General features: G+C 40.6%; 1 protein-coding gene across 5 annotated transcripts in view; it reads right to left on the bottom strand.

Moving 5' to 3' along the window:
* Positions 1-12,634, bottom strand: part of TBCCD1 (TBCC domain containing 1) — a 97,450-nt gene that overhangs the window by 18,452 nt on the left and 66,364 nt on the right. For 4 of the 5 annotated variants that reach the window (XR_012250736.1, XM_073647827.1, XM_073647828.1 and 1 more), the window contains exons 4-5: positions 10,813-10,999; positions 3,083-3,577 (exon numbers count right to left, since the gene is read on the bottom strand). Coding sequence is in view for 4 of the 5 variants with exons in the window: in XM_073647827.1 (XP_073503928.1) it covers positions 3,083-3,577; positions 10,813-10,999 (682 nt within the window). In the remaining variant the exon portion in view is untranslated. The remainder of the gene's footprint in view (positions 1-3,082; positions 3,578-10,812; positions 11,000-12,634) is intronic. The other variant, XM_073647830.1, reaches the window with a different exon arrangement.

Genomic DNA, 12,634 nt, shown 5'->3' with positions numbered 1-12,634 from the left:
GGGTGCCATGCATAACAGGATAAGGATGAGGGGTGCCATGCATACCAGGATTTGGGATGAGGGGTGCCATACATACCAGGATAAGGATGAGGGAGCCATGCATACCAGGATTGGGGATGAGGGGTGCCATGCATACCAAGATGGAGGGGTGCCAGGCATACCAGGATGGGGACCACGTATTAAAGGAAGGGGGGGCATATATACCAGGATGGGGGATATTGTCATAATTGGGGGACATTACCCCTATACCAGTGTGCATCATGACCACATTTTTTGCTTACATTTTTTTTTTTTTTAAATTATTATTTTCCTCCTCTAAAACCTAGGCGCGTCTTATAGTCCCAAAAATACGGTATATATCTCAAGCTTAAGAAAGGCTGTGCTCAGCCGAAACGTTGCCACAATTTTGATAGGCTAATAAAGTCCTAGTTTTTCCACTACATATGGAGTGCTGCCTTTTTTTTCTTTGGAGATTTTATATATATATATATATATTTTTCTCTCTCCATCTATAGATAGATATATATTATACAGCTCTGGCAAAAATTAAGAGACCACTGCAAAATTTTCATTTTGTCTGATTTTTCTCTTTATAGGTATATTTGAGTAAAATGTACAGTGTTATATTCTATAAACTACTGACATGTCTCCGAAATTCAAAGCTAAAAATTTTGTATTTATTTGCAGCAAATGAGAAATCGTCAAAATAATAAAAAAGAAACAGTGCTTTCAGACCTCAAATAATGCAAACAAAACAAGTTCTTATTCATTTAGAAACAATACTCATGTTTTAACTCAAGAACAGTTCAGAAATCAATATTTGGTGGAATAACCATGATTTTTAATCACAGCTTTCATGCGTCTTGGCATGCTTTCCATCAGTCTTTCACACTGCTTTTGGGTAACCTGATGCTATTCCTGGCACAAAAATGTAAGCAGTTCTTCTTTGTTTGATCGCTTGTGACTATCCATCTTCCTCTTGATTACATTACAGAGGTTTTCAATGGGGTTCAGGTCTGGAGATTGGGCTGGCCATGACAGGGTCTTGATGTGGAGCTCCTTCATCCACACATTGATTGACCTAGCTGTGTGGCATGGGGCATTGTTGATTGACCTAGCTGTGTGGCATGGGGCATTGTTGATTGACCTAGCTGTGTGGCATTGTCCTGATGGAAAAAAACAGTCCTCAGAGTTGGGGAACATTGCCTGAGCAGAAGGAAGCAAGTGTTTTTCAAGGATAACCTTGTATGCGGCTTGATTCATACATCCTTCGCAAAGATTAACCTGCCCAATTCCAGCCTTGCTGAATCATCCCCAGATCATCACCGATCCTCCACCAAATTTCACAGTGGGTGCAAGACACTGTGGCTTGTATGCCTCTCCAGGTCTCAGTCTAACCATTAGATGACCACGTGTTGGGCAAAGCTGAAAAGTAGACTCAGAAGATTACCTTACTCCAGTCCTCCATGGTCCAATCCTTCTGGCCTTTGGCAAACTTCAGCCAGGCTCTCCTTTACTTCTCATTGATGAAAGACTTTTTTCTAGCTTTACATGACTTGAGGCCTGCCTCTAGAACCCCAGCAGCCATTTGCCATTCCTTTTGTAGGTCACTTGCTGTCATCCTGCGGTTGCTGAGTGACATTCGAATAAGATGACGGTAATCCCAGTCAGTAGAGAGTCGCCTTCGCCCTCTGCCGGTCGGTAGCTTTGTTGTCCCCAATGTCTACTGCTTAACCTTGTTGAAATGGACTGCAGTCTTCGAAATTTTAAGGATGGAGGCAACATGACGCTCACTGTATCCCTCTGCTAGTAAAGCCAGAATTGAGCCCTTCTTTTCCTAACTCAAGACTTTTCTTTTCAACTCCTTTGGCGTGGTTAAAAGTTATTTTTTTAATTCGGATTACTTTTGGGCTATTCCTAGCACTTGTCTTGCCATCCAGCTTGCCCTATTGCAAGAGGATTGTGAAGATCACAGCAGTGTTTTTTTTATACTTTCCCTCGTTACATAAGATTTGGTTCAGGTGATCACCTAATCAGAAGCACATTAAGTAGAATGAGGTGGACTTTGCTTGGAATTCAACGGACACTGGAATGGAATGGCTGTCAGACATGTAGAGATGGGAGAGATGGGGATTTTTAGAAAACTGTGCAGTGGTCTCTTAATTTTTGCCAGAGCTGTGTGTGGCTATGTGTGTGTGTCTCTGGCTGTATGTATGTATGTATGTATGTATGTACGTACAGTACAGACCAAAAGTTTGGACACACCTCATTTAAAGATTTTTCTGTATTTTCATGACTATGAAAATTGTACATTCACACTGAAGGCATCAAACTATGAATTAACACATGTGGAATTATATACTTAACAAAAAAGTGTGAAACAACTGAAAATATGTCTTATATTCTAGGTTCTTCAAAGTAGCCACCTTTTGCTTTGATGACTGCTTTGCACTCTCTTGGCATTCTCTTGATGACCTTCAAGAGGTAGTCACCGGAAATGGTCTTCCAACAATCTTGAAGGAGTTCCCAGAGATGCCTAGCACGTGTTGGCCCTTTTGCCTTCACTCTGCAGTCCAGCTCACCCCAAACCATCTCGATTGGGTTCAGGTCTGGTGACTGGAGGCCAGGTCATCTGGCGTAGCACCCCATCACTCTCCTTCTTGGTCAAATAGCCCTTACACAGCCTGGAGGTGTGTTTGGAGTCATTGTCCTGTTGAAAATGTGTGAAATGTACAATTTTCATAGTCATGAAAATACAGAAAAATCTTTAAATGAGAAGGTGTGTCCAAACTTTTGGTCTGTAATGTATGTATGCACACACACACACACACACACACACACACACACACATCTATAGCGACCCCATTCACTTGCCCTTTGATGTGATGCAGCAGCAGCAATCAGTGATCTTTTAAAGTGTGACATGTCATTTGCCCTTTGGGTATACATCTCCCATTCTCATTTTACCAAAGACCACATTACTATGAATTGCTTGGTTACATCGGGGAATGTAGATTCTTGCTGAATTTTGCATTCTCCACTAAAACTTCAAAAAGAAAAAAAAAATTTAAATCATACGAACCTACTTAATTTTGCTTCCTTGACAGCTTTTTGCCACATCAGTACTTTCTGTTGTCTTTGATCCATTGATTTCTGGAACACAGGTGTAAGACCTCCTGGAATCTCAGCCGTGTCCCCCTCCATTTCAAATGGAATAACAAATGAATAAAACTCATGGGGTGACATTAACTTCCATACCTGGCTGTCATTCTCTGTAGATAGCAAATATGGCCTGTCCCAATAGTTAGGCAAAGTTGCTAAACCAGTCTGTCCCATGTGATCTTCTAACATTGAATAATGCGTGTTAAAGGGGGCAAATACAGCACACTGATTGCCAGAGAATAAAAGAGGCCTTGTAGGAGTAAGTATATGGAAAGTACAGCTTGTTGTAGACAAAACTGACAGGCGCTGACAAACGCTGATGACTTTTACACGATCACACATCTGAACATGAAGAACTGTTTGCACTGGACCCAGGATAATTGTGCTATTTCTACATTTTTCAATAGTAACGCACCTAGAAATAAAACAGTAGAAAATAATTCCTATGTAATAGAACTAAATTAGACTACAGCAAGAACACATTAAAGGGGTTGTCCGGTCCAAATTGATAAGTCTGCAGTCACACTCTGACTGCAGACTTATGAGTCCCGGGAGAGCACACACTGTGCACTGCGGAGATTCGCCGTTTTCTGAGCCGGGACCAGAGGGCATGCATGTGTTATACATACTCCCAGCCAGAGCCTGTCTAGTGGGTGCGGCCTCGCTCCATACACTTGTATGAAGTGAGGCCACACCCCGACTAGGGACGTGGCCGTCCAGTGGGTGCGGCCAGTCCCAGCTCAGAAACCGGTGAATCTTCACAGATCAGTGTGTGCGCTGCGTGGATTCATAAGTCTGCAGTCACACAGTGACTGCAGAGTTTATAGATTTGGACCGGACAAACCTTTAAAAGGTTTTCGGAGAATGTGATAAAATGGCCATCACATATTTCAAGCTGTAACCTGTCCTAGTCACATGTCAGGACAGGCTACAGGCTGAAGAAACACAGCCCGAGACCTGTCAACTGTCAGCGGAGTAGCACCATGAACAAACATAAATGTTCTACTCACTCAGCCATGCAGGAGAAAAAAAAAACCTTGCCCATGACTGAGTAAAACAGGCCTTTTTTTCTCCATCTTAAAGAGGACCTTTCATCAATTTTTTCATCTTGCACTGGTCGCAATGTAATAGTGAATGCAGAGCAGAATAAAATTATCATTTATTTTTTTAAGTTTTTATTTCTGTTGTGGATCAAAGTATTTGGCACCTATAAAACAAAAAAACTGTTTAAGTGCACTGCGACCAATTTCCGTTTTTTCCTTCTAGAGTCTGGCGAACTGCGATCAGCATAGAATGACGCGCCCCCATGCAAACGTGCTGTTCATGCCATTGTCATTTGACAGTGGCATTTAAAAGAAAGGTTAACAATCGTGGGTGACATGGTTGTTTGAGGCAGGTACTGGCTGTAACACAATGACTAAAAGAAAGTAGCCGGCTCATCCTCCAGCAGCTTGATAAATCCAGGAGCTCGCAATCAGTGCTCTGCAGGCGCTCAGGTACAACGAAGTGGAAGAAGCAGATCCAGCTCATCATGGTAAATAAAATCTTGAAATTTATTTAGTCCAAATTTTTAAATCAAGAAATTCTTGTATAAATACGTACATACATATTATCCTTAGTCCATAGACAGGAGAAGGAGGGGGAACATAGGGTACAGTGCCGATTTACCAGACGCGTTTCGACCACATGTTCTTAAACTTGGTATAAAAGAATGCTGGGAAACAGGGAGGGTTCCTAATATACCTCAGCCATTATCATGATTACACAACATTTGTGCTAGAAGAAACTTTAACCTAATTGATACAGCAGGTATACAATAAATAATATTTGACATATAGACACAAATATTTAAAAACAACACTAATGAAAAACAAGTAATAATATACCATAGATGGATTAATTATAACATCATCTCTTTTCTTAAATTGAGACCCAGTAGAGAAGCGAGTCCAGAATCTCTGGCGTCCCCAGGGCTGTAGGTCTCCCTCCAAGGACAGGAAACCACTGAAGAGGGAAGAGAGGCTGTAGGTTTCCTTGGGGGTGGATCCTCTCCATCGTATGGTGCAGTCGTGGAAATGGGGAAAAAACATTTACCGTGTGTGTTCATAGCAAGTGAGCATTTCTGCTACACAAAGGCGATCAGACAATTGCAGCTTCTAGTCTCCCATGGAGACTATTGAGGCATGCAAAAAGTAAAGAAACTTTAATATATATATAAAAAATATATATATAAAAAAAAGTTTAAATCACCCCCCTTTCGCCCCATTCAAAATAATAATAAAAAAAAAATCAAATACACATTTGGTATCGCCACGTTCAGAATTGCCCAATTAATATAATATTAATAATAAATATACTTAATCCGATCAGTAAACGGCGTAACGGGAAAAAAAAGTGGAAAAGCCAGAATTATTTTTTTTTGGTCGCCACTATATTGCAATAAAATGCAATAATGGGCGATCAAAACTTAGTATCTACCCCAAAATGGTATCAATAAAAATGTCAGCTCGGCACGCAAAAAATAAGCTTTCATCCGGCCCCAGATTCCGAAAAATGAAGACGCTACGGGTCTCGGAAAATGGCGCCTTTGTTTTTTTTTTTAAAAAAAAACCCCACAAACTTTGGATTTTTTTTTCACCGCTTAAATAAAAAAACCTATACATGTTTGGTGTCTACTAACTCGTAATGACCTGGAGAATCAAAATGGCAGATCAGTTTTAGCATTGAACATGGTAAAATAAAAAACAAAACAAAAAAAAAATACAACTGTGGAATTGCACTTTTTATGCAATTTCATCGCACTTGGAATTTTTTTCCCGTTTTCCAGTGCACAATATGGTAAAACCAATGGTGTCGATCAAAAGTACAACTTGTCCCGCAAAGAATTAGCTCTCACATGGCCATATTGACGGAAAATTAAAAAAAAGTTATGGCTCTGGAAAGGGGAACAAAAAACGAAGAAATGCTCCAGTCATGAAGGGGTTAAACACTAAGCTCTCCCTCCTAGATCAACTCTCCCTGAACTTATTCCAGAGGAGTGTGCTGAGCATCTAGTCACTGGGTCTTATATAGCAACTGATGACGCGATTGGACTGGCAAATCACAGTACTGTATGGTAGGCAATCCCCACATGTTTATTGGCTATCTATCAAGCACAAAACATGAGAGGTGGGGACTCGGGCACCCGCGATACTTGGTCGGTGAAACCCAATGCTCGCTTATCACTAGTGATGACATGAGCTGGAGCACATCAGACCGTAGTGTGATTAACCAACACTTTTCAACTGTCATCTCTGGAAGCACTGTTCTACATATTTTCAAAAAGATGTCAAGTTCAGTTATGAAATGAGACATTTCTTAATGATTTTGACCTCCTGAATTCAAGTCTGACAATGAAAAGTTTTATTTTGGCTCTTGTTTCTAGGATATCAAAATTTTCCTTTTATTGCTACATATAATTAATGCATACAAGTTTCAGTACTTTGAAACTTTATTATTTTTGCAAATATAAAGATGCAGAATATTTTGTTATGCCAATTTTCTGATATTTATTTTTTAGAGTAAACTTAGCAACAATTCAAATAGCTAAAACATGTCTAAAGACTATTGCGATATAAACAGTAACAGAAATTGTACTACAAAATTTGGTCCTCATTCAGGGACTACTTTTTTTTTTGCTTTTCTCTTGTACTCCTTGCATTGGATCAGCTCTTACAATTGTCCAACAGTAATCTGCAAGCATTGATGGATTCCATTTTCTTAAGGACATGTTATAGCCAAGATCCTTATGTTGAAGTGATTTTTCACCAACTCTTCATAGTTATCTGCTCTTGAGTTCCCCAAAAAATTAGTTACCACTAATGCGAATGCTACCCATAAAGCCTTTTCCTTGCTCTGCAATAAACGGAGAAACTCCTCATCTTGAAGAAGTTTATGAATCTGAGGTCCAATAAAGGCTCCTTCTTTTATTTTTGCTTCACTCAAACTTGGAAATTTATCATTGCTTTTGCATTTTTATCCATTGCATTTACAAAGTTCTTCATTAGGCACAAATTGATATGCAATAGTAGTAACAATCTTATGTGGGTCAACAAGTGCCGGAGGCAGGGCATTTTACTCCCTGGCTGAAGTGAATATCGGTGAGGCCAGTCTCTTTTATTGTAGTGAAATTCTCTTGCACGACTATCCTACTTACACAGAAAGCAGCAGTAGAGTATGCACCCATCCTGGAGACCAGTATGAGGGCAACCATCTTTAAGTCACTACAGAGGGGCCACAAATGTTAATCATAGTCCAGGCACCTCAACAGCGATTTCATGTTGTCATAGTTTTTTTTCATGTGGACTGCATAACCAACTGGAATTGAAGGTAGCGCATTACCATTATGCAGCAAGACTGCTTTTACCTTTCTTTTGGACGAATAGACGAAGAGCCTCCATTCATCTGGACTAGGACTTATCTACAGAGCTTCCATTAAATCTATTGCAGCATATGTGTGGAGCCCAACTCTTGTCCCGATCGCCTATGCTGCAGCCAAAATACTGGTTGTAGGCTTTTTTTATTATGGTAGTCAAGTTTCACCTTTGTGACGCAAAAGTGACTTCTCCGCATATATAGTAAAAACGATCTTTGTTAATGCAAGAACGAGGTATATCCGAAAAAACATATATAGAAGCAAGGCTGTGGAGTCGAAGTCGGAGTCGGTGCTCATTTTGGTGGAGTCGGAATAAAATGGACCATCTCCGACTCCTAAATATATAATAAATTGGGTGTAGTAGATCAATGCAGTTTGGGGGGGAATATTTTTTCATAGGAATTAGGGAAAGTTATGACATGTCCTATAAATAGCTGTTCTATTCCTGATCTAAGGCTACATTCACACACAGCGTTTTTGCTGCGTTTTTTGAGGATATGTTTTTCAGCGGCAAAAGCAGATCAGCTTTTTAAAAAAACGCATCACCTGAAAGGTTTTTGAGCTCATAGATAATGTTTTCAATAGCAAGAGCAGATTAGAAAAACGCCGCACAAACTGACACGCTCATTCTTTGTGAGGATCCATTTTTGAGCTGTGTGAATCATGGCCGTAGCCAGCGGGGGGCAGCTGCGCCCCCCCCCACCCCAGAAGCAGGGGCACGCACCTATCAAAACTCACTAGTGTGCTGCAGTGCTCCCGTCCAGCACCGGCTTCAGACTGCAGGGGGCAATCTCCCCTCCTCTGTCCGTTCTTCTGCTGTCTTCACCAGAGAGAGGAGGGGGGAGGGGTGCCTGCCCTGCACAGGATCAGATTCATGGGCCCGGAGCTGGAGAAAGTGAAAGTACTACTGCTCATCTCTGTCACAGGAAGGTAACTAATGCTAATATTGTAGGTGATTATTATGTGCTCTCTGTGCAATGCGTGAACTATATGTGCGATATGTGCAATGTACTATTTGCTGTCTGTAGCTGTCTATCACACTCTATCCCTCCATGAATTAATCTATCCCTCCATCTATCCCTCCCTCTATCTATCTGTCCATCCTTTCATCTATCCATCCATATATTTATCCATCCATCCCTGTATCTATATCTATATATCTCTCCATCCATCCATCCCTCTATTTACCTATCCATCCCCCTATTAATCTATATATTCCTCCATCTATCCCTCTATGACTGTATCTATCTATCTATTTAAATATAAGCAATATATGTGGGAGTCGGAGTCGTGGAGTCGGTGTAAGGGAAATTGAGGAGTCGGAGTCGCAGGGTTGGCTTACTGACTCCACAGCCCTGTATAGAAGTATGTCAAAATGCTAAGAAACTAAGCTAAGAAATCCTAAGACTGTATACCTTACAGCATTTATAAAAGTAGGTGATGCAACTGTAATTAGGATTACATCATCGGAGCGGAGTTGGCGTTTTTTTGACTGGTCACCTTAAGATAATAAAAAACTGAATGCTCAATAGACTAAATACATGATGTAATAGACTAGCTAGTAACAATGCAATAATGATGATGAAATAATAAAGATGCATTTTATTCTATAAGCCTCCATAAAAGGTGTCATAAGTAATTACAAACTCCTCTGGATCTGGAAAATTAGAGCCAATCAGCAAATTTAAGCATATTTGTTTTTAGCACCACAAAATTACTTAAGTTTTACTGTTTTAGTCTCTGAACCAATTTGGCTGCAGAACAGTGAAGTCAGTGTGGGGCGAGGGGAAGTAATGCAGAGTTGGGTCTCATTACAAACACATCTAGTAGCTCTTTCAAATTCAAATGAGCTTTATTATAAGGACCAAATACATATTAAAACTGCTAAAGCAAAAGTAGGGCTGCCAGGTCCGCTATACTGCTCTTCTCCTGCTGGAGATGAAAGCTGGAAATCACACTCAAGTCTGCTGTGCGCTGGCACATCATCACTCGGCACTCTAGAGCAGGGTTCCCCAACTCCAGTCCTCAAGGCCCACCAACAGGTCATGTTTTTTGGATTTCCTTAGTATTGCACAGGTGATGGAATTATTGCCTGAGCAATACTAAGGAAATCCTGAAAACATGGCCTGTTGGTGGGCCTTGAGGACTGGAGTTGGGGAACCCTGCTCTAGAGAACAGACTGTCATTATGTCTGAAACAGTACCTGTTCTAAGTTATAGTGAAATGGCATCTTCTTTTTTTTCCCTTTTGTATGTGAATGCCCACTTACAGCGTTTGGCAGAGCTGATAACAGTGAGGAGAGCTATTAGAAGTGTTTGTAATGAAACTCAACGCTGCAGCACTGCCCCTCCCCCTACACTGACAGCCTTCATCTCAAGTCATTAATCACTCAGTTCTGCTGTGCTCTGGAGTGACTGCAGACTTGTAGTTTTAGATCGGACAACCTTTTTAAGTCTTCGTGCCTGCTCAGTCAGTCAGTCAGTCAGTCTTGGTGCCCTGCTGTAAATTTATCAGACAATCTGTAGAAAGGGTTTGCAAATAAGCACATAGCGTGACTGAACCAGTAGAAAAAAAAATCCAGTTCTACTTAGTCAGCCGAGAAGTTTTTTCTTTGTCGTTTTACAGCCCTACTCCATGGCCGAGTATATGTTATGTTGGTTAACGATGCTGCTCTTCTGACACAGTTGAGACATCTCTAGCAGTATTTCTTCACGTTGCAATCCGTCCCGACACGTTACCAGGACGGGTTGCAGCTTGAAATTTGGAATGGCTGCATTTTTATCATGATCTTGAAGAATCCCTTTAAAGAGTACCAATATTTTTACTCATTAGCCATCAATTGAATATACAGAAAATATCAAATCAAGAATAAATCCATTTAAGAGAGACTGTTTTCATGGTCATTCTGTGCAGACAAAGTACAGGTGCTCGGTGCTTCACAGTTGGGCCAATCATTTAAATTCACCTTCCCTCCTGCTTGTTTTCCATATTTCTCCACACTTCTCCGGCCCTATGAAGCCAGAGCAGTAAATCGAAGAAGAGGGGGTAGAGATTGAGGGAAAACAAGCAGTTGGGAAGGTGTATTTAAATGATTGGCCCCGTTGTGAAGCACCGAACGGGGGGACTTAGTTTGAATAGTCATTCTGTGCTGACAGAGTCCCTTTAATTGTAAAATATTTCACCTACTTTAATCAAGAAATTATCAGAAAGAAAAGAAGAGTCTAGCATGTCCTTACCTTAATGGAGATAGGAGATAAATAAAAGACTCATTGCAGTGAGCGATTTTAACATGTGCTTCCACCAAAGTTTCTGAACTTTTAGCCAGTGTTTGTTTATGTATATAACTCATCAGAACCATATGATTACCTTGTGGAACTTTATAAACATTACAAACAATTTTTGCTTTTCTGTTTGAGCCGTCAACTGAAAAACAAAGAAACAAAAAAAACATGAAACCAGAAAATGAAGCAGAGAGAATATTGTTCAACACATATACATAACTGGACATATAATAAATAAATGACTTATGTTTGTAGAAAAAAATATATAAAAATCACATACAAATGATCCACTACATTTTAAATCGCCTGATAATGTGAAGGGCTCACCCTTGTACCACCTAAACAATGCCGACTTGCCAAATCATGGACCTCACAAGACCTCCTCTGAAAGTGTTGTTTTATATGGCAGCAGAAAATTGTCAAAAGCACTGCACTCTTCTGCTGTCTTGCCTTCTTCTCATAGTGCATTCAGATGCCATTTGTCAGGTAAGTGATGCCCATCTATCCGCTGATGAAACTTAGCAGATCATGCTATCTTCCATGGCCTGTTATAATTCCCAATGTAAGTCCTTTCAGTAGTGGACATGGACACTATGCACTTATGTAGTCCGCTGTGAAATACTTTATTCTGATAGCTAAAGGACACCTACAAAAAACACAGCCAACAGTTGCAAAATGTTTAATATTCGAATGCAAGGAAAAGGGATGAAAAGAAAGGAACCAAAAATTTACACCGATTTACATCTTCTGATGTTTTTTACTGTACATTACTCGCTCAGCTAGAAGGCATTCCTACACATTTTGTAAAATTATTAGTTTATTGTCATGCTTGAATTGTTGCTAATCTCGCCTTCTTAAAGGGAACCTGTCACGTCCTAGTTGCTATGTACACTGCCCCCATTGCTCTGTTAGTGAAGCAATGTGCATCACTAACAAGCTTTTTTCATTAAAATCGGTGGTAGTATAATGATTTTATAACATTATATACACTTTGTCCTACCTGCTGTATTCAGTCATAGGGGTGTGATTCTGCTATTCATTCAGGGGCAGCACCGCATCCAGTCACTGCTGGCGCCGCCCATGTATTTGAATACTGCTCCCAGCAGTCTAGATTGGAGGTGATTTTTTAAGGCCCTCACTCCAGCCACTCCGATCTAGATACTTAACTGCTGAGGAGACTAGATCGTAGTTGCCGGTGGCAGTAGAGGTGAGATGCGGCTGAAGCCGGGGCCTGTACCTGTGCTGGCCGTAGCTGGTGCTGGAGCACCGGCTTCATGTATCAAGTGTCCGCAGAATTCCTCCACTTCCATCAGGCCAGTTTCCTGAAGAACCCTGCCTCCTGTGACCCCGCTCCACCACCCCCCAGGTAAGATACTGTGCCTATTCAGACTATAAGACGGACCCCATCTTATAAAAAAATATTTTTTTTCCTATTTTTCACCCCAAAATTTGGGGTGCGTCTTATAGTCCGAAAAATACGGTATTTCTGATTGGACTTATTTCTGTATTGCACACTGATGTTTTATCTATCATAACCAACCAGCATTAACTCTTCAGTATTTTGTACTAAAGTTTATTTTCTTTTGGAGCTGAAAGGAACAGAGGAAATACATGACATTATGGTGGACTCGTGGAGATTATGAAGACCAATCCCTATTGTTCTTTAAATCCGCCAATCAGGCACATCCATAGGTACAGTCATGGCCAAAAGGGCTGGCACCCTTGAAATTGTTCCCAAAAATGAGGCATTCCTCCCAGAAAAATGATTGCAATTACA

Source organism: Phyllobates terribilis, unplaced genomic scaffold (genome assembly GCF_046119375.1).
Source record: "Phyllobates terribilis strain yellow unplaced genomic scaffold, ASM4611937v1 Scaffold_9__5_contigs__length_417890890, whole genome shotgun sequence".
Lineage (NCBI taxonomy): Eukaryota > Metazoa > Chordata > Amphibia > Anura > Dendrobatidae > Phyllobates > Phyllobates terribilis.
This window is presented reverse-complemented; position numbering and strand designations above follow the sequence as displayed.